Raw genomic sequence first — 23,279 nt, forward strand, 5'->3', positions numbered from 1 at the left:
ATTGATAAGTCATTGTGCTTGTACAGCATATGAAATGTTTTGGGCTGAATGCTGATGAAATAATTCCTTGTTTTTTCTCAATGCTGCATTAAGTATCCTGAAATTCATCTTGATTAATTTTACCTTTTCCCTTTATCTGTCCTTTTGGTTTACATTTAATAACTATTTCATACATGTTTCTGCCAGGTGATTGAATCAACAATTGATAGAAATGCTTGTGTTAATCCTTTATAAAGGGTTTCCTGTGTATGTGTTTAGTTTTCTCTGGCTAAGAAGCCAGTTGCATTTATTTAAACCAGTGGGAGCACTTAGTGAAATTGAATTTGTAAAGTAAAGTGTATCTTTGTAATATGATATATTTGATTTCTTAAATTTTTGTGTAATATGTTAATTACCTAATGGTATTGAATAGCTTCTTATTATGTTTTGACATACTCATTAGAAGCTCCTAACTATATGTAAGTAGTTTATGTACTACATAAAGTAAAGAGAGATTTTCTGCATCTGAAGTAGTTAGCACTGGAACTTGCTTTCCACACATACGCTGTAATCTCTAATATGTTTTTTCCTAGGTGATGCTGTCAGATAATGGCTGATGTGGCTCGATGCTCCATCTCAGTCTTAGTTTTATGATGTGTTTTGGAGAGGGCTGTTTTCTGAATTTTACAGGTTCTTCAGGCCCTATGATGGTATGCAAGAGACGAGTTTGACAAAATAAAGGGCCTCATATACCCATTGTCAGAAAGTATATACCATTAGATTAAGATATTGTAAACGAAAATTTCTTTTCACTGTTTAAAGATACTTATCTTACCCCTCTGGTTAAGTCAGGCATTTTAGTTCCCTTTACAGTTTTTTAAAGTTTTTGGTAGTCATAAAATGAATTGTGACTGATTTTTCGTTTTCTTTTGTCTTTATTTTTTTCCTCATGTTAGGTCGGGTTACAAATCTTCGAAGAGTGACGTATGTTGTTTTAGATGAAGCAGACAGAATGTTTGACATGGGTTTTGAGCCACAGGTATTCATTAAATTTCTTTGTGTTTCTATCTATAAAATAAACCTTGTGATTGCCATGAGCCTGAAATATTTGTATGATTTCTGAAATTCTCACATTTCTTTTGTGTGGTAATACAGGGAATTGAGGACGTGGGGAACTGAAATAAATATTTATGTTTTGGATTCTTAAACTTTTCAGGATGTATTTCTGCAGTCTTTCCTAGGCATCATTGGTAAAATTAGTCATAATAGAAGCTTAAGCTTTCATATATTATGATTTTCACTGTACTTCCAAATGGCTTTAACTTACGCTTTTCACTACCTCATGATCTGGATAGCACAGGTTGGTTATATCCTCCAAATGTAAAAGCTAAGGCCCAAAGCATTTGTCTAGCTTAAATTTCATGTTGTTAACACATGTAGTTTCCTTAAATATAAAATTTCAGTGATAAAAACTTAAAACTCATTGTAAAAGGTGGTAGAATTTTTTCTTAACAAGAAGAGCAGAATGAGTTGTCACTGTGCTATGGATAACAAAATAATTTTTTAAAAATATTTTTTAGTTTTATTTTTGGCTTCTCTGGGTCTTCATCGCTACATGTGGGCTTTCTCTAGTTGGGGTGAGTGGAGGCAACTCTAGTTACAGTGTGTAGGCTTCTCTGAAAGCTCAGTTGGTAAAGAATCCACCTGCAGTGTAGGAGACCTGGGTTTGATCCCTGGGTTGGGAAGATCCCCTGGAGAAGGGAAAGGCTATCCACTCCAGTATTCTGGCCTAGAGAATTCATAGACTGTATAGGTCGTGGGGTTGCAAAGAGTCAGACACAACTGAGCGAGTTTCACTTTCCCAGGACTTTAAAAATATGTTTACAAAGCTTGAAAAAATAGATTTGACAATATAAGACATATCTGAAGAAAATTGTGAAACTTACTGGAAAACATTAAAGATGGATTGACTGTGAAATTTATGTAAAGATCAAATAGTAAAGAGTAATCCTTCTGAAAAAGACGAACAGGCTAGGGCATAAGAGATGCCGCTTCTTGAAAGTCTGGTTCCTTCCCATTTCAGGATTTAGTTTTCTTGAGTCTGCTAAGTCAGGTACCACTTAAACAAAATGTTGTAGCTGTCATGTCCTATCTTCTTTTTTTTTTTTTTAAAGATACTATTTATTGATTTATTTGGCTGCATTGGGTCTTAGTTACAGAACATGGAATCTTATAGTTGTGGCATGTGGGGTCTAGTTCCCTGACCAGGTTCAAGCCCTCAGCATTGGGAGCACAGAGTCTTAGCCACTGGACTACCAGGGAAGTCCCCTGTCTTATTTTCTTTGTTGGTTTGAGCAATTTTTTAAAAACCTTGTTAAATTTTACAGGATTTTTCAAGTGAAGAAAGTAAATGTCTGTGGGCAACCACAGTCTTTAACTGAAAATACTGGTATATGTTTTAAAGCCGTAATTTTGGCTACTGGGTGGAGAATAGATTTCAGATTGGACAGGAGCAAAGGCAGGGAAACCTGTTAGGAGACAGTTGAAATAATCCAGGTGAGAGTTGAGAGATCATTTGGACCAGGAGCTCAAGATTTCCACATGCCTTGGGTATAGCAGCCCCTTTCATAGTTATCACATCATCTTTGATTAGAATGAAAATGTGGTCCTGCGTATTCCTGGCAAGACCTTTACCCTCCCCAATTTCCAACCACTCACCACTGTCTACCTTGAAACCATCATTAATAATTTTAATTCTGTGGGTTTTTTTTTTTCTTGTTTAGGCCATAAGAATCCTATAACTCCCTGTTTTCTCTGGGACTCTTACACACCGACTTAATTATTTTGTCCCCTTAACAATATTTGCACCTTCATTATTCTTTTTTTATCCTGTAACTCTTACTACCATTTGTTACATAATATTTATCCACCATCATTAGACTGTAAGCTCCATAAAGACAAGTTTTTGTCTATTTTTATTGCTTATTCCAAGCACTTAGAACAATGTGTGGCACATAATGGTTGCTCAATAAAAATGGGTTGAGTAAAGGAAGGAAAACAGTAATAGCAGTGAGGAATACTTGCATTGTTTAGTTTGAAAGTCAAGACTACTGAATTTGTTGATGGATTGGATATGAAATGAGCAAGAGAGACTAGTTACAGATGGCTCCTAGATTTTGGGCATAAAGCTATAAGTTACTAGAGTTGCCATTTCTTCAGAAGGGGAGACTGAGAGGAGCAGATTTTAAGGTGAAATCAATGGTAATATTCCAAGATAACAAGTTTAAAAGTCACTGAATAGATGTTCTCAAAAGTTCTTTGTACTTGTTCTCACCATCCTGTGAATTTTGGAGACTACTCTCACCATGTGTATTTGTAATGTTTTCTCAGGTCATGCGCATTGTGGATAATGTTCGCCCTGACAGACAGACAGTTATGTTTTCAGCTACTTTCCCCAGAGCTATGGAAGCCTTGGCTCGGAGAATCCTGAGTAAACCCATTGAAGTGCAGGTTGGAGGCAGAAGTGTAGTTTGCTCGGATGTGGAGCAACAAGTGGTGGGTACAATCCTTAGGAAACCCCAAGTCCCCATATGTTTAGGCAGTGTGCCATCCTTTTGGGATCACTGTGATGTAGGCAGGTACTTCCTAAAATTAAATAATATACATCAACTGCAGCTTTGAACATTTTACCAGATATATTTGAATTTCCTATTCCATGGAACTGTTTATAAAGTTTACCACCAGAAGTTGTGGGCTGGTAGATAAAATGTCACGTACCTGTGTTACTTGTTAATAGGATGTGAAGTTAAGAGTCAGAACAGATAATCTGTCCACATTTGTAAGCCTCTTAGTCTTTGAAAGTTAATTTTAATTTTTTGGGCTTAGTGATTTACCAATTAAAGTCAAGATTCTACTACTGTTTCCTAAAGATACAGCAAGATGTCATATATTTGCCAAAAATAAAATGAATATTTTTGTTCATGAAGTGTATTTGGATTTTCAGTCCGTTAATGTTATACAATGTGTTGTTTTCAGATTGTGATTGAAGAAGAAAAGAAATTCTTGAAGCTACTTGAACTTCTAGGTCATTATCAAGAATCAGGATCTGTCATTATATTTGTGGATAAGCAGGAACATGCTGATGGTCTTCTGAAAGATTTAATGAGAGCTTCTTACCCTTGCATGTCTCTTCATGGAGGTAACATTTACTGAAATATCTATAATGGACTTAGGTTGGCCAAGCACTGGACTGTGTATTTCTTTTGTCTCTAACTTAGCACTAATTTTTTTTCCTTTTTCTTTTTTTAAACTTTTGATTTTGTATTGGAGTCTAGCTGGTTAACAAACAATGTTGTGATAGTTTCATGTGAACAGTGAAGGGAATTAGCTATACATATATGTGTATCTATTGTCCCCCAAACTCCCCTCCCATCCAGGCTGCCACAGAACATCGAGCAGAGGTCCATGTGCTATACGGCAAGTCCGTGGGGATAGTTAGGGAGTTTGCGATTGACATATACACAGGGCTGTATTTAATGTGGATAACTGGCTAGCACTAAATTTTATATCAGTGTCAGTTTTCATTTATGACAGTTCTCTGCGGGTAAGCATTATTATTATTTCCATCTCAGTGATAAAGAAAATAAGCCAACAATACATTGGTTTGACCAAATTCCATAACCAGTAATCAGCTAAGGAGAAATTGAAAATTTTGATTCATGTTATATTCTTTCCATTGTATCATGCTACCCATTGGCTTTTATGATTAACATTGGAGCTTTACTTAATTTCTGTGTAATATCTCCATTGTTATATATGCGTGGGACTTAGAACACTAAACACATGGAATAGAGACAGTTGAGTTAAGCCCATTTACCAAGTATTCTGGTAGTATGACTTTGTGACACACCATCCCCGAATTGAGTGGCAAAGGTCATTTACTTTGCTTATGAATCTGCAGTTTGTTTAGGGCTTAGCACACATATCTAGTCTGTTTTCCATGCTGTGTCTACTGGGATGGCTCAGTTGGGGTTCCATTTCCAATTTTCCGTGTTTAGGCAGCTGACAAGTTGTACTGGCTTTTGACAGATATCTCACTCCTATTGGCCAGGAGTCCTGACTTCCACTTGTGAGCCTCTGTGTGAGGCTGCTTGGCCAGAGGGCAAGAATCAGAAGCTGCCAAGACAGTTCAGGAGGATCCTGGGAAGTGGTAGAACTTTTATTTCCACCATGTTCTGTAGGTCAAAATAGTCACTAGACTGGCCCACATTCAAGGAGATGGAGGCACAGACTCCATGTCTTCATGGGAAAATGTCATTCAGTAAGCAGAAGAGAGTGTGGCATAGGACATGCTTACAGTCCCACACCAGGCTTCATGAGGAATGCAGTTAAAGGACTGAGGATATGTATTTGGTTAACTTTTAATGTTTGAAAATGACTCATTTTGCTTTCCTTTTCTTTTTTATTGGCTAAATATACGTTACATAAAATTTGCCATTTTATCCATTTTCAAGTGTATAATTCATTGGCATTAAGTAGATTTACAATGTGGTGAAACCATTTCCATTATCTATTTCCAGAAATTTTTCATCATTTCAAGCAGACACTCTGTATGTATTAAGCAATACTTAATTCCCCAGGCCTCAGTTCAGTTCAGTTCAGTCACTCAGTCCTGTCTGACTCTTTGCGACCCCATGAATCGCAGCACGCCAGGCCTCCCTGTCCATCACCAACTCCCAGAGTTCACTCAGACTCACGTCCATCGAGTCAGTGATGCCATCCAGCCATCTCATCCTCTGTCGTAACCTTTTCCTTCTGCCCCCAATCCCTCCCAGCACCAGAGTCTTTTCCAGTGAGTCAGTTGTTCGCATGAGGTGGCCAAAGTACTGGAGTTTCAGCTTTAGCATCATTCCTTCCAAAGAAATCCCAGGGCTGATCTCCTTCAGAATGGACTGGTTGGATCTCCTTGCAGTCCAAGGGACTCTCAAGAGTCTTCTCCAACACCACAGTTCAAAAGCCTCAATTCTTCGGCACTAAGCCTTCTTCACAGTCCAACTCTCACATCCGTACCTGACTACTGGAAAAACCATAGCTTTGACCAGATGGACCTTTGTTGGCAAAGTAATGTCTGTGCTTTTGAATATGCTATCTAGGTTGGTCATAAGTTTCCTTCCAAGGAGTAAGCGTCTTTTAATTTCATGGCTGCAGTCACCATCTGCAGTGATTTTGGAGCCCCCAAAAATAAAGTCTGACACTGCTTCCACTGTTTCCCCATCTATTTCCCATGAAGTGATGGGACAGGATGCCATGATCTTCGTTTTCTGAATGTTGAGCTTTAAGCCAACTTTTTCACTCTCCACTTTCACTTTCATCAAGAGGCTTTTGAGTTCCTCTTCACTTTCTGCCACAAGGGTGGTGTCATCTGCATATCTGAGGTGATTGATATTTCTCCTGGTAGTCTTGATTCCAGCTTGTGCTTCTTCCAGTCCAGCGTTTCTCATGGTGTACTCTGGATATAAGTTAAATAAGCAGGGTGACAGTATACAGCCTTGACGAACTCCTTTTCATATTTGGAACCAGTCTGTTCCATGTCCAGTTCTAACTGTTGCTTCCTGACCTGCACACAGGTTTCTCAAGAGGCAGGTCAGGTGCTCTGGTATTCCCATCTCTTTCAGAATTTTCCACAGTTTATTGTGATCCACACAGTCAAAGGCTTTGGCATAGTCAATGAAGCAGAAATAGATGTTTTTCTGGAACTCTCTTGCTTTTTCGTTGATCCAGCAGATGTTGGCAATTTGATCTCTGGTTCCTCTGCCTTTTCTAAAACCAGCTTGAACATCAGGAAGTTCACGGTTGACGTATTGCTGAAGCCTGGCTTGGAAAATTTTGAGCATTGCTTTACTAGCGTGTGAGATGAGTGCAATTGTGTGGTAGTTTGAGCATTCTTTGGCATTGCCTTTCTCTGGGATTGGAATGAAAACTGACCTTTTCCAGTCTGGTATTAGTATATCTTTGGAGAAATGTCTTTCAAGGCCTTTGCATATTTTTCATCAGTTTGTTTGGGTTTTTGTTGCTAAGTTGCAGGATTTCATTACATATTCTGGATAGCAGTCCCTTGTCAGATACTTGCATGTATTTTCTCCCATTCTGTGGTTGCCTCTTCACTCTCTGGATTGTGTCCTTTGATGCTTTAGTTTTGAAGTCTATTGTATCAATTTTTTTCTTTTGTTTGTTGCCTGTTCTTTTTGCGTTATATCTAAGAAATCATTGCCAAATCCAGGCTTATGAAAAATTTCCCCTTTGTTTTCTTCTAAGAGGTTTAAAGTTTTAGTTTAAGTTTTGGTCTTTGATTCAATTTGAGTTGATTTTTGTATATGGTGTAAGACATGGGTTCATCTTCATTCTTTTGTGTGGATGTTTGGTTTCCCAGCACCATTTCTTGAAAAGACTATCTTTTCCCTAGTGAATGGCCTTGATACCCTTCTCAAAATCACGTGACCATTTTTTATCTGCAGGTTTATTTCTGGGACTCTAGTTGATTCCATCGATCTGTATGTTTATATTTTGCCAAAGTCACTTCATTTTAATTTTGATCTTTTTGTGTTTACTTTTTTGAAAAATAGATGTTCTTTTTTAGAGTAGTTTTAGGTTCACAGCAAAACTGAGCAGAAACCAGAAAGTTTTCTTTTACCGCTTTCTTCCAGCATGCACAGGCTCCCCTACTATCTGCATCCCACATCACAGTGGTACATTTGTTGTGTTCATGAACTTGCACTGACCCATTTTTGTCACCCAGAGGGATCCCACATGCCACGTGCTTGGCCAAAAAAAGGAAAACGATTCCAACTTGCTTTATTCAGGAGCTCAGTGTCTCCATATTGTTGTTTCTATCCTGAGCATAACTTAGTTATTAGCTTTCTTTGTGGCAGCAAAAAGCCTTCTACAGGCTCAGTTGTCACTTCCAGATCTGACAACTTCCAGAGGAAGAAGACTGTTTTCCATATATCTTTTTTCCCCTCCATTTTTATCACCAAAATTTTCAAACACCGAAAATCTGAGAAAACTAGATAGTGAGCACCCTGAAATATCTAATACTAGATTCTACAATTAACATTTTGTTATATTTATTTATCACATCTTTATCCATCTGTCCTATAAACCCCTCAATTTTTCTTAGTTTTTTGGTACATTTTAGAATAAGTTGTATGTCAGCACATTTCACTTCAATATGCATGTTATTAATACTAGTTCAAAAATTTTTGTAACGAAAAAAGTATTAAGTGGACTGTAGCAAAATGTACAGATTCTAAGTATAGCATTTGATGAGTTTTGACAAATGCATGTAAGTTCTGAAATCCAAACCTCTGTTAAAATATAACCTCAGAAATTTCCCTGAGTCCCTGCTCTACTTTTTACATTTTTTCCCCTCAACATATATTAATTTTTCCTGTTTTAGAATTTCAAATAAATGGAGCCGTACATTAGGGACTGTTTCGTGTCAGGCAGCTTTGACCTTCCATATGCATTTTTGAGATTCATCCATATGGTTGGATGTGTCAACTCTTCCACTGTATTGCTCAGTAATACTTTAATATATAAATATGTCATAGTTTTTTTGGTCATTTCTGTTGGACACCTAGGCTATTTCCAGTTATTTAACTATCCAAAGACTACACCATAATGAGATTATAGAACAGTTCCCACACCCCCCAGAACTCTTTTGTCATATCCCTATACAGAGTAACTCTAAGATTATCTTTCATCTTCTTGTACACAGTCACTGGGAAACACTGATGTTCTCTTAGAACAGTGTTTATATATGCAATCATATGTTATGTAGCTTTTTGCAATTGGCTTTTTTTTTTTTTTTGCTTAGCATGATGGCTTTCAGATCCATTCAGGGTGTTGCATTATTCATTTCTTTTTATTATCTAGTGTGTGGAGGTACCACTCTTTATGTATCTTTTCATGTGTTGAAGGGCATTTAGGTTATTTCCAGTTTTATCTAACTATGAATAGAGCTGCTATTAAATATGCAAGTACAGATTTTTATGTGAACATTCCATTTCTCTGGGGTTGATAACCAGGAATGGCATCGCTGGGTCACATGGTAAGTTGACTTGGGTATTATTCATACTTATTGGGGTTCACCAAGCTTCTAGAATCTGTAAATTTATGTTTTGCATCTAATATGGGAAATTCTTGACTATTATTTCTTGATTGTTTGATTACTTGATTTTTACTGCCCTATTTTCTCCTCTCTTTTTAGGACTCCAATAATGTGTATGTTCAGCTTTTAATACTGTCTCACATATCATTGATGCTCATTATTGATGTTCAGTCTTTGTTTTTAAGTCTTTTTTCTCTCTAATTAAGATTAAATAATTTCTTTGACTCTGTCTTCAAGTTCACTGTGTGTTTTTGGCCATCTCTTATCTGCTGTTAGTAAGTCCATTCATTGAATTTTTTAATTCAATTTTTATATTTTTTTAGTTCTAGAATTTCCAGTTGGTTCTCCTTTATATTTTGATTCTCAAATTATATTTCCAAGCCATTCATTATAAGCATGTAAAACTTTTTCTTCCTAAATCACAATTATAATAGTTGCTTTAAAATCTGTGACTATTAATATAATGTCTTGGTTGTTTAAAGTCAATTTCTATTGTCTTTTAATTTTGTTTTAAATTTTTCTATTTCTTTGTATGTGTAGTAATTTTGGTTTGCATACTGGCCTTTGTGAATGATACCTTGTAGAGTATAAATTATCTTATGTTTTACTTAAAAGTTTTTTTTTTTTTTAAATAGAGAATTAACTTGGCTGGACCCATATTTAAAACTTTCTTGTAATGGGTAAGCTCTGAAATCTAAAAGATTTCAGTGGGTATTAACTTCTTGTAGCCAGAGCTGGGCTGGTTGACCTCTGCTTCGTGTGTGTATAGTTTAGGTGTCAGATAGTTGGGCAGTGTTTTTATGCACAATTGGATATGCCTACTCTGTTGTTCTTCCTGGGATTTATCCCCTCTTTTGTGGTCCTGAGTTTATTCTAACTTCTTTCTTCTGTTTCTTCTTGTCAGTAAAACCATGCCCTCACTACCTGGGCTTCTCAGGGCATGCTCCCAAACAGAAAGTTTAAAATAAGTAAAATCCTATAAACTTAACCAATGCCATTGCATTCTTTCAGATGTCAACTCTGCTTTTAGTCACTCTCTGGTGCCTTCAGGTAGTTAGTTCTTTATATTTAGAATTCATAGTTGTTGTCCACAGGATGGTTAATCTAATAAGATTTCCCCCTATCTTGGTAGAAATGTATATTTTTTATGTAAGTAAGAAAACTTTTTGCCTATAATCCCCTTCCTGTATTTCTTCTGTCTCTTCGGCCAGAATTGCTTTATTTGCTTATGCCTAATTCATTCATAGGCGTGTGAAGAAGTGAAGTGAATTGAAGTCACTCAGTCATGTCTGACTCTTTGCTACCCCATGGACTGTAGCTTACCAGCCTCCTCCATCCATGGGATTTTCCAGGCAAGAATACTGGAGTGGGTTGCTATTTTCTTCTCCAGGAGATTTCCCGGCCCAGGGATTGAAGCTGGGTCTCCTGCATTGTAGGCAGATGCTTTACCATCTCAGCTACCAGGGGAGTCATTCATAGGCATGGGAATGACAAATGGCTCTGAAAATATTGTCCTCCCACCCCTGAGGTCTCTGAGATTTTCAGGGTCTTCATGAGGTCAGAAGTATTTCCATAATAGCCCACCAAGTTACTTGCCTTAAAAGTACACAGGCAACCTGAGCACAGGAAGTTTGAGAAGGGCTCGTTTACCCTAAACATTAACTCACTTCCTGAGACTGAATTAGGCTCATCTTTGGTTTGATATTAGCTCAGTTGGTAAAGAATCCGCCTGCAATATGGGAGATCTGGGTTCGATCCCTGGGTTGGGAAGATCCCCTGGAGAAGGGAAAGTCTGCCCACTCAAGTGTTCTGGCCTGAAGAATTCAGTGAATTGTATAGTCCATGGGGTTGCAAAAAGTTGGACACGACTGAGCGACTTTCACTTTCACTTTCACATATGTGAATGTTTGTTGGGTGGATAACAAAATTGGGGATATGTTAAAAAGGAAGATGATTGATGGTTGCTGCCAATAATTACTAACTCTGTTGTACATAGGAGATACCTTAATCTAAAGGAGAAGTTTTGGCATTTTTAAATTATAAACTTAATGTATATTATTATTCATTCCATTAATTTTTCTTGTGAGGTTTTAGAGGTAGTATTGAGCTGCTAGTTTTTTTGACATAAGATCCAAATACTTTCTATCATTCAGTCTTTGAAGAGCACATTCAAAATTTTAGATAATATAAATTAATATTGATAATATTTAGATGTTAAATGTTCTGTATATGTTAAACACAGGTTTTATATGAAATGTTCCAATATTTCTTGCTGCAAAAATGAATTTCAAGGTTTGAGAATTTATTGCATTCCCTTCTCTGATTACTAGAGATTCCCAGGTATCCCATCATAAGATATATTTGTGGCCTGGACATTTTATTATAGAGCATTTTGATATTTTATGTTCTGCTTTGTCACTCATCCTGAGGCTCTTTGAGTAACAAATTTTGAGAGCATTCCAGTCCGGTCCTTTTTAAGCAGTGCACTGTAAATGATAATCACCTATCTGGATAGGATGCAGAACCTGATTAAGTAGTTTGCAGTAGAATCTGAGATTCTGCATTTCTAACAAGTTCTCATGTGATGCTGCTCCTTGTCTTTGAACAAAACTGTGAGTAGCAAGGCTCTAAATAACCTGCAGGAGAAGTCAAAAGATCTGAATCCTGTCATTATAGGCTGGGTGTACCTGCCTTTTTTTTTTTCCCCTTTGCCCCCATAACAGTTGTAGGTTAGGGATTCTAAGATTGGGCTTCTACAGTTGTTAGCTTTATGTACAAGAAAGGGAAAAAAAGAAGGGCAGATTTGATCTTGCCATTGAATTTTCTTAGTCTTTTAAAATTTTTATTGAAATACAGTTGTTTTACAATGTTGTGTTTCAAGTGTACAGCAAAATGATTCAGTCGTATATTATACCTATTTGTTTTTAGATTCTTTTCCATTATATGTTATTACGGGATATTGAGTGTAGTTCTCTGTGCTGTACTGTAGATCCTTGTTGGTTCTCTATTTTACATATAGTAATGTGTATATTTTAATCCCAAACTATCCATACTCCCCCAAGTCTCTGAGCACCCTGCAAATTTTTATTTTCTATATGGTGGTTGTTGACATATGGTCAGTATAAGTTGGATATGTTCTTTACCCTGTGTTTAGCTTCTTTCTCTGAATGTCAGAGAAAATGGAAAATTTAATTTGAATATGTGGTTTTACAACTCTTTAATTCATTTTCAGGCATTGATCAATATGACAGAGATAGCATCATAAATGATTTTAAGAATGGGACCTGCAAACTTCTTGTGGCCACATCTGTTGCTGCCCGAGGCCTCGATGTGAAGCATCTGATTCTTGTTGTAAACTATAGCTGCCCCAACCATTATGAGGATTATGTGCACAGAGCAGGACGGACTGGAAGAGCAGGCAACAAAGTAAAAAGAATTGCTTTTAAAGTTGATTTCCATTATGTTAAAATATAAGTGTTTCTTTAGGACTTTACAGTGTACGTAATAGGAGTTACAGGGAATCTTCAGAGTATGGGGATTAGTTGATGTCATTTATATACATACACATGTCTTAAGTGCTGTTAAAATTATCAGATACCTACCTGTTCTATGTATGCAGATAGTGTTAACCACTTGTGTCCCCAGAAAGGTATTTTTCCCCACCTAAAAATTTCTGTATATACATTACACATATATGTTCAAGAGCATTCATTACTTTTTTAAGAATATGGGATCATAAAATATACTCAGCCCACACCTATCACCTATCACCCCTGTCTTTAGCCCCATACAAATGTATATTATTTCTTTTTTTGACACCTGTATTCTTTTGAGTATATAGTTTTAACTCATTGGTTTTGAAAGCAGCAGAATATTCCTTTGTTGGAAGCACTGATGGTGATATATTTGGTATTATAACCATGGACATATCTACATACGAAAGCAATAATATTATTAATAGGTTATATTTATGGAGTATTTATTAAATGCCCACCACTGTTTTAAGTGCTCTATGTATATCTTGTTTTATTCTCACAAATTCCCTCTAAGATCAATAATATTACTGCTTTAAACAGATGAAAAAAGTTGAGGCACACTGACAGTATTTGCCAGAGTTACACAGCTCATAAGTAGTGATGGCATTTATTCTTTTAACCTGAGTTATTCTGTGGATTTGGGAGATTTTTTGTGTAGTTAAAATTGTGACCTTTTTGGGTCACATACAGTCTCTGTCACATCCTATGTGTATTTGTCTATCCAACCCTAAAAAATGTAATACCACTTTAGCTCATGGGCTGTGTAGAAGTAGGCTAGGTGTCAAATCTGGTGACTAGGTGAAGTGAAGTGAAGCGAAAGTTGCTCAGTCATGTCTGACTCTTTGCGACCCCGTGGACTATACAGTCCATGGAATTCTCCAGGCCGAAATACTGGAGTGGGTAGCCTTTCCCTTGGGGTTGATCCCTGGGTTGGGAAGATCCTCTGGAGAAGGGTAACTAGGTACTCCTGAAATAAAATGTTAAGGCTAGTTTTAAAATTTATAACAGTTCACTGGTAGGATAGAACATTTAATGAAGATGGCAGTCTAATTGTAGTTTGCTTTTCCTCTGCTTACAACTCCAGTCTTTTCTCTTACCTGAACCAAAAAGCTGCTGGGGACACGTGAATCCTTAGGCATTAGAGAATTGCAGGGAATTGATGTAGTTGACTTCATTTTTTATTTGCAAACATATCAGATATACACGTGTGTATATTTTTATATCTTTTAATTGGTCTTTAAAGAATATTGGATGCTATATTCTAGGAAGTTAATAGCAGGTTAGCTGGGGTAGAGGGGTACAGTAGGTAGCAGAAGAAAAGAATGCAAGCAAAAAGGGAAAAATAAGATGTGTTAAAATTAATAATTACAATGCAGTTGTACATTTATGTAAAAATCATCAACTTATCTAATTTCCCTTTATGCATAAAGGAGTTAGAAATTTTCTCACTTATTTTTACAATAAATGTTAAACTTAGATATTAAGGAATTTAGTAAGTCTGTATTGTCACCTTTAAAATTCTTTTTAGTGGAGTAGTGGAGTTGTCTTAAAGAGGGTATATTAGGTAACTCAGATTTCATCTTATTTGTTTTCTAAGGAGGATTCATCTTGTAGTGTTTAATAGTACCACTTTTTCATTGTTTACTAGGGCTATGCATACACTTTTATCACAGAAGATCAAGCTCGGTATGCTGGAGACATAATTAAAGCCCTTGAACTGTCAGGGACTGCAGTGCCACCTGATCTAGAGAAACTCTGGAGCGATTTCAAAGATCAACAGAAAGCTGTGAGTTTTTTTTGTTGTTGTTGTTAATATAACTTTTCTTATTTTTATACAATTCACTGTATTCTAAACCTTGAGTATTAATACCAGTAAATCTTGATAGAATTATTTTCATTTATCTTTTTAGATAGAAAAGGAAAGGAGTGAGAACAAAAATCCTCTCTTCAACTTAGTATTTTTGTAGTGTACATACAGAGCTCTTATTTTTTTCTCATATGCTAAATAAAATGTTTTTGTTACATTATCATACCCACCTTGAAAACTATTTAATTGCCATAAATTTCTGAACATTAAAGTTTTTTATTATGAAATTAACTTTCTTGTTTTTCCTTGAAAGGAAGGGAAAATAATTAAAAAGAGTAGTGGGTTCTCTGGTAAGGGATTCAAGTTCGATGAAACAGAACAAGCTTTGGCTAATGAGAGAAAGAAGTTACAAAAAGCTGCTCTTGGTCTGCAAGATTCAGATGATGAGGATGCTGCGGTTGATGTAAGTATTGTCCTAAAGCCTTATTCTTACCAGTTGAAGCAATTGTTCGTCTGGTATTGGAAGTCTTACCTTAGGCTTGTTTAGGTAGCAAATTACTGGAAACTTTTTGGTGGGTGTGCTTCTCAAGTTTTTTTTGTGTGTGTGTACAAATGTATTCACATATGCCTGTATTTTTGTATTTTCATAAAAATGAGGTCATACTGCTTTATAATTTTCTTTACAACAATAGTCCTATGTTGAACTCTTCCCTTTTAGGAAATTCACTCTCATGCTGTTTTTTGGCTACATGTTTCATTATATGGATGTTCTACAATATAAGCAATCAAATCCCTATTTTTGAATATTTGGAAACAAATACTTGGAATATATATTTGTTATTATTTGGAGTATACTGTACTTCATTGCACATCCTTGAACACTTAACCTACCACATTTATCAGATTAAGTCTTAAGGAAGAGTGTTTAAGTGTATAAATGGAATTGCTCAGTCCAAGGGTATATTCAAATTTGGTCTTAAAACATTGTTAGATTGTTCTCCTGCAAGTTGAGTACCAGCTTGCACTCACACTAATGGTGTGTAAGAGTGCCTGGCTCCCTGTATCTTTAACATCATTGGTACTGATATTGTTTTTAAATACTTCACAATTTGATTATAGAATATCCTTATTAATAATTGTTGTTGTTATTTAGTTGCTAAGTTGTGTCCTACTCTTTTGTGACCCCATGGACTGTAGCACACCAGGCTCCTCTGTCCATGGGATTTCACAGACAGGAACACTGAAGTGGGTTGCCATTTCCTTCACCAGGGGATCTTCCCGCCCCAGGGTTTGATAGTGAACATTTATGGCATGGTACTGTTTTCACGTGCCAAGTGCCTTACAGGGATTATTTCATTGACTTCCTCACAGTAGCCAGAGATACTCAAAGCATTCCCTTTTTATAACTGAGGAGACTGAGGCTTAGAAACAAATAATAACCTTTTCAGATTTGCCTAGCTGTTGAAAGCGCATTTTCTTAGCTTACAGCATTGTTTGTAACCCAGTGAAAAGAGACCCTAAGGACTCAGAAAGTTAAGGGTTTCTTGGAGTATGCTGTGGAACCCTAATCCCAGGAGCTTGAGCTTGAGATGTTTTCATTATAAAATACTTTTGGAAAATCTGCTGGTATATTCCACTATTAATGATATCCTGTCAATGGATATGAAAAGACATTAATAAAATAATTTATTTTAATTCTGAATTCTTCCAGCATATTTGATATTTGATCATAGAATTTTTTTTTTTTACTGCATTAAACCTTGGCTCAGAGCACAACTTAAGAATTTAGGAATTTAATCTTTCAGGAAATGACCACACTGTCTGTTAAGCACAGTCAGGAACCAATGTCTCCTATTAATTCTAGGCCTTTTTTTTTTTTTTTTTTTTTACTAGTATACCATATTGGCTTAAAATTCAGCTAAGTCAATGTATTTAGGTATCTGTTATGGTATAATAGATCAGTCCAAAGCTTAGTGGGTTACAGTAAACATTTATTACCTACTATTCCTGAGGGTTAGGAAATCAGGAACAGTCTAGCCAGGTCTTACTTGGGGTCTCATGAGGTTGCCGTCAAGCTGTTGTTCCAGGCTGCAGTTATCAGAAGGCTTCACTGATGCAGGCCCATCTTCTTCCAGAATGGCTCACTGATTTCACTGTTGGTGGGATGCCTCTGTTCTTTACTCTGCATTTGTGTTCTTACAACATGGCAGCTGGCTCCCCAGATTGAGTGATCCAAGAGAGAGCAAAGAAGAATCCTTAGTACCTGTTATGATTAGTCTCTGAAGTTATATACCGGCTTTTCCACTTTATTTTGTCTATTAGAAGCAAGTCAGTTAAGTCCAGCCTGCATTTAAGGAGAGGCTCCACCTCATGAAGGGAAGAGTATTGAAGAATTTTTGGCTTTGTTTTTAAAGCCATTTCAGTTTTTTTTTGTTATTTAAACATTTTTTTAAAATCTCGTAATAAAACATTAATTTTCTCCCTTTTGTTAAAATATTATTATAATTTTCATTAAAAAATTAGAGCAGTTGTAAAAAGTTCTGTGCTTAATCGCTCATTCATGTCCCACCCTTTGAGACCCCATGGACTGTAGCCTGCCAGGCTCCTCTGTCCATGGGGATTCTCCATCCGGGCAAGAATACTGGAGCAGGTTGCCATGACCTCCTTCAGGGGATCTTCCCAACCCAGGGATTGAACCCAGGTCTCCTGCATTGCAGGCGGATTCTTTACCATCTGAGCCACCAGGGAAGCTCAAATAAGATTCTACCTGAACAGGGACTTGAACTCTGGAACCTTGAACCATCAGGTTAAAAGTCTGATGCTCTCTACCAACTGAACTATCCAGGCTGTCAATAAATTAGAATAATTTATTAAATAAAAAATTAAATTAATTAAAGATTAGAGCAATACTAAAATGAATAAAGTCAAAAGTAAAGTTATCCCTGTTACCTAACACTGTGTGCATTCCCCATTCCTAATTTTATGCATTTGTTTCGGATTTTAATGTCATGTATGCTGTTTAAAAGAGTGTTACTAAATTAAACGTTAGTTTAAAAGTAGTTGATAGCTCAAACACCTTATTAGATAACAAATGCTTTAAAAAGAAGGTGAGTTGTCTGTTTCCATTTCAGTAAAAGTTCTTTCTAAATTAACCAAGTTAATTTTAAACCCTGAAAAAGTTTTTATTTGTATTTGGGATTTGAAATATTTGTCTAATTCCTGCATATGAAGGGATTTGCATTCTTTACTTGGTAGTGTTAGTATTCATTTTGGGGCAAAAGACATTTTTAAAAGGAAATGCTATAGCTCATGAGATACAAGTGGCTAAGCTGAGGATTACGCGGTGGCAGTAGGACTCACATAACTCCTGGAGAGCCAGGATTGTCAGCATTGTTCTTGATTTCATGGGGAAACCCACCTTCATGCCTTTCCTTCCTGGGTTCAAAGAAATAAAACAATAAAGGTTTTTTCCCTGATTCTCTTACTCAGTTTTTTTTTGTAAACCCAATGGCATTTTTGGAGTTGAAAAGAATTTTAGGAGCCCTGCCTTGAGAACATGTATCATTTCCCCTGGTAACCATTGGCTGTATTTTTAGTTGTCCACTGATCTTGAGTTATTGCCCTTCTTCCAGCCTCTTTGATTGCAGTGTACATAATTTGGCCTCAAGGCCTGGGCCCCAGAGCAACTTGGCTGCATCCAATTGGCTGCTCTGTCTTGACAGTTCATGTTCTTCATTTACTGAATTGGGATGTATTTTCTGGACTACTCAGGAGTCTGCTGAAGTGGTTCTTGCAGCATTGTGTCTCTGTTTCTTTCTTTCCTTCCTCCCTCCCCTTCCCCCCTGTCCTCCCCTCACCTTTCCCCTACTTACACCTCCCCTCCTTCTCACCCTCTCTAAATTGGTATTTTAATTAGATTTTTACTAATGCTTTTTTTCTTGTTTAGATTGATGAGCAAATTGAAAGCATGTTTAATTCAAAGAAGAGAGTGAAGGATATGGCGGCTCCTGGAACATCTAGTGTTCCTGCTCCCACTGCAGGAAATGCTGAGAAACTGGAAATTGCCAAGAGATTGGCTCTTAGAATCAATGCTCAGAAGAATTTGGGCATTGAGTCTCAGGTATTAAGTAATTCGTTCCGAGTCTTAGTACTTTTTGTAAGTTATTTGATTTAAATGCTTTTTAAATTATATCAGCACAAGTGAACAAGAAGTTGTTTTAGATTTTGAGGTAATAAGCATTTAACATTTGAATACAGAATTCTCTAATTATTCACCTTGGTTGATTTCTCTAGCATGGTTAACTGAGGTCTTAATGCCTATTCTGGAAGGCCTGTTAACCATAGATAATTTTATAGAATAGTATTCTGAGTGACCTTACCAAAATCCTAAAGAAAGAACTCTCTTTTTCTTTCTTACTCTGTTTACTGGTGGGTTATTGAGCAAACAAACAATGCTGTGGAAGTACAGACACCCAGTTATATAACTCAAACTAACACGCGTTTAGACAATGGGAAACCATTAAATATTTTACTTGCCTTCTTTCTCTTGGGAGTTTTTTGGCTAACTTCATTTTTTTTGTAGTTGATTTACAATGTTGCGTTAGTTTCTGTTGTACAACCAAGTGATTCAGTTACACATATACACACACACATACATGTATTCTTTTCTTTTTTTTTTTAACCTTTTATTTTCTACTGGGATATAGCCAGTTAACAAACAATGTTATGATAGTCTCAGGTGAACAGCAAAGGGATTCAGCCATATATATGCATGTATCCATTCTCCCCCAGATTTCCCTTCCATCCAGGCTGCCACATAACATTGAGCTGAATGTGCTTTACAGCATGTCCTTGTTGGCTATCCATTTTAAATATAGCAGTGTGTACATGTCAATCCCAGACTCCTAACTATCCATTCTCCCCTTACCCCCTGCAACTATAAGTTCATTCTCAGAAGTCTGTGAGTCTGTTTCTGTTGTATAAGTTCGTTCGTTTGCATCTTTTCTTTTTAGATTCCACATTAAGGGATATCATGGTATTTCTCCTCTGTCTGACTGACTTCCTCAACGTGACACTCTAGGTCCATCCATGTTGCTGCAGATTGCATTATTCCATTCTTTTTAATGGCTGAGTAATATTCCATTGTACATATGTACCACATCTTCTTTATCCATTCCTCTCTTGATGGACAGTTAGGTTACTTCCATGTCTTGGCTATTGTAAAATGCACTGCAGTGGACATTGGGGTGCATGTATCTTTTCTGGTCATGTTTTTCTCTGGAAATATGCCTAGGAGTGGGATTGTAGGGTTATGGTAGCTATGTTTTTAGTTTTTTAAGGAACCTCCATACTGTTCTTCATAGTGGCTGCACCGGTTTACATTTGCACCAACAGTGTAGGAGGGTTCCCTTCTCCCACATTTTGTTTAACTCTCTCCAGCATTTTGTTTAACTTACTTTTTAATCAAGGTTAAATTTTCATAGCATTCCCAAAGAACAGTTGGTTAATGTTGACAGTGTTTTTAAGATTTTGAGTGGTTGAGGACCTGCATGGCCCTGTGTCCAGTAGTTGTGTACGGGTTCAGGTCTGTAGTGCCCGAGTGGAATGACCAAGCTAGAGGCCAGTGGACTGACCTGATGAGGCAGCCACAGTCAAGGCTCAGAGCCTTGGGTCTTTGAATCTTTTTTAACCAGTGAATTACTATGAGGTGTTTACTCAAGCCTGTGCCTCTTGTGAAAACAGAGATGCAGCACTTCACCCTAATATTCTCTTGTATTATTGTTACTGGTAACTCTTGTGAAATCATATGGCTGTAACTTTTCACTGTTGTTTAAATACATAGTAAAATTAATTTCTTTTTTTTTTTACTGTTTTAAATTTTATTTTATTTTTAAACTTTACAAATTGTATTAGTTTTGCCAAATATCAAAATGAATCTGCCACAGGTATACATGTGTTCCCCATCCTGAACCCTCCTCCCTCCTCCCTCCCCATACCATCCCTCTGGGTCGTCCCAGTGCTCTAGCCCCAAGCATCCAGTATCGTGCATCGAAATTAATTTCAAATGTAAAAAAAGAGTATGTTGTATAAAGACATTTACTATAATTTATAGAATGTTGGGTTTGTCCATGAGGGGAAGAGGAGTTCAGTGGTAGTAGTAGGCAAACATACTGATTCAGAGGAAACCCATAGTAGCCACAAGGTATGTAAATGATTTTAGACATATTATACTATATTTGATATCAAGAGTTACCTAATGATCTATGGTTCAGTAGAATTTTTTAATATAGAGTTGGGTGTTTAGTTTTCGCATCAAGTAAGGCAGATATATTAAACTCTCTGTTATAAATATATGCTGTTAAATTGTCCTGTGGGTCAGACTCTACATAAGAAAGATGCTTTTAGTTAGTGCTTTCCAGAGAAGAGTTTGTGGTGGGATCTTTGGTCTTGTCTCTGTCCTCATTTGAGATTTGACTGTAGGTCTTCTTTAACTGCAGGATGTAATGCAACAGGCCACCAATGCCATTCTCAGAGGTGGCACCATCCTGGCTCCCACTGTATCTGCAAAAACCATTGCAGAGCAACTTGCTGAAAAGATAAATGCCAAGCTCAACTATGTGCCTTTGGAGAAACAAGAAGAGGAGAGACAGGATGGTGGACAGAATGAATCTTTTAAGAGATATGAGGAAGAATTAGAGATCAATGACTTCCCACAGGCAAGTAGCAGATTTAAACTTTTTAATTGAGTAGAAACCCTGTTTTTAGGAGTGAAAATACGTTATTTAAAACCTATGAAGGGGCTTCCCTGATGGTCCAGTGGTTAGCAATCTGCCTTCCAATGCAGGGGATGCGGGTTCGATTCCTGGTCAGGGAACTAAGATTCCACATCCTCCGGGGTACCTAAGCCCTCAAGCTGCAGCTAAGACCTGACATAGCCAAGTAAATAAATAAAAAGAAAAAACCGTGAACATTTTAATGGCTGCTTTACTTTTTATCTAGATGGGGAGACAACACTGAAAATTTCATTTTTATGATTACATTCTAGGTACATTAGAATCTAAATGAATTTATGATGAAGGTGTTGATTAAAATTTTAATATTGACAATAACATGATTTAGCTAACCTATTCTTTTAGGACCTCAGGGTCGCAAAGAGTTGGCACGACTGAGCAACTGAACTGAACTGAAAAGAGGTTTCTTCTTCCCCAACTCTTTTGTTTCCTAGACTGCTAGGTGGAAAGTTACCTCTAAGGAAGCTCTGCAGAGAATCAGTGAATATTCTGAAGCTGCAATTACAATCAGAGGAACGTACTTCCCACCTGGCAAAGAGCCCAAGGAAGGAGAGCGGAAAATTTACTTGGCAATTGAAAGTATGTACTGTTGGTTCAGTTTCCATCTTGAGTTTGATCAGAGTTGATAATAGATGTAATAGACCCAAAGAGAATATGAGGTCAGTTCTAGAGAGGACTGAAAATAAGGAACACCTGTTAAAAAGTTTGACCTATCATTTGTTGTCTTTATTTAGGAGTTTAGTATATAGAGATGTGAGTGATCTTTGCTGGGGACTCTTTCATTTTTGACAATTTGGTCAAATTTGAAAATGACTAAAAGAACACATGTATTTTGGGGACTAGTCCATTAAGTCCTTATGCTTCTGGTAAGTAGAATATTCTGGCCAAAGTTAAGGTTAGAAAGTAAATCAACTATATTAATCCCCTTAATGCTTGTTTACCCAAGCAGATATTGCCTCTAATTTTATGCCTGTAAATTCATACATGCCATTTTTAGAAAAATAGGACAATTAATACCACAGCTCAAAGGCTATAAGTAATGTGTTATCTAAGAGTGATCAGGTATGCTTTTTAACCTTATTTCATACATTCATAAGTGAATTCAAAAGACAGTTTCTATTTTGATTTTTTTCCTAATGTATTATCTATAACATAGTAGGACAACTTATCTCCTTTCTTCTATATTTAATTTTAACATCTTTATAATAGATTCTTAAGAATAGACCAGTCACAGCTCCATTTCATTTATTTCATGAACTAAATGTTTATTGAATACTGGTATGGGAGCTGTGAAGTAGCTTATTCCACGTGTCATGTAAATCTGGAGTCTGCCTACCTCCTGCTTAGATGGCTACAATGACGCTACCCCCACACCCTGTACAATCTCAAACACCGGCCTAGTCCATTGAATCATACACATACACAGTACCTTTTAAAATTAATAATGATGAATTGCAGTAAAGGTATAAAACTCAGATACAGCCTGTATGTTTTCCATGTTGTTAATAATCTACCGTTACTGTACAGGAAGATCCATACATATTTCAACTGATGTACAAAGAAAGTAGGTCCAGAACTAGACAAATTGCATTTTTTGGTTTGTGATTGTGACTTTGGGAAGCTGGATCATATGTATTGATATTTCAGGTCAGGTTTTTAAATAGTACCCTTTTATATATCCTGAAAGACTTTTGCCCTGCCAGTGACTCAGTGTGTTTTTGAATCATGTGACACTGTTCCTAATTGCAAGGTAAAATGGGGATTGCTGGCATTGTGATGTTCAAGGAGAAGAAATTACACTGACATCTTTCTGTGCTACTAGACAGCTTTCTCTTACAGTTGTATTATTAGGCCATACAAGATGTCATTCAGTGAAATCTGATGATAAAACCTTGGTAAACATGGAGTCATCCTTGTTTATTCAGCTTGAATATGATAGGTGTCATTTAAGCAAAACCAGTATTTTATTTTATTTTTTTTTTGTAATATACAATATT

At 36.6% G+C, this 23,279-nt stretch overlaps 1 protein-coding gene across 1 annotated transcript in view; it reads left to right on the forward strand.

The window, feature by feature from the left end:
- Positions 1–23,279, forward strand: part of DDX46 (DEAD-box helicase 46) — a 68,462-nt gene that overhangs the window by 23,945 nt on the left and 21,238 nt on the right. Inside the window, exons 13-21 of the mRNA XM_061423532.1 lie at positions 936–1,018; positions 3,370–3,534; positions 4,015–4,177; positions 12,381–12,574; positions 14,333–14,470; positions 14,805–14,954; positions 18,438–18,611; positions 20,989–21,207; positions 21,717–21,861. Coding sequence (XP_061279516.1) covers positions 936–1,018; positions 3,370–3,534; positions 4,015–4,177; positions 12,381–12,574; positions 14,333–14,470; positions 14,805–14,954; positions 18,438–18,611; positions 20,989–21,207; positions 21,717–21,861 — 1,431 coding nt within the window. The remainder of the gene's footprint in view (positions 1–935; positions 1,019–3,369; positions 3,535–4,014; positions 4,178–12,380; positions 12,575–14,332; positions 14,471–14,804; positions 14,955–18,437; positions 18,612–20,988; positions 21,208–21,716; positions 21,862–23,279) is intronic.

The sequence above is a fragment of the Bos javanicus genome, chromosome 7 (genome assembly GCF_032452875.1).
Source record: "Bos javanicus breed banteng chromosome 7, ARS-OSU_banteng_1.0, whole genome shotgun sequence".
In the NCBI taxonomy this organism is placed as follows: Eukaryota; Metazoa; Chordata; class Mammalia; order Artiodactyla; family Bovidae; genus Bos; species Bos javanicus.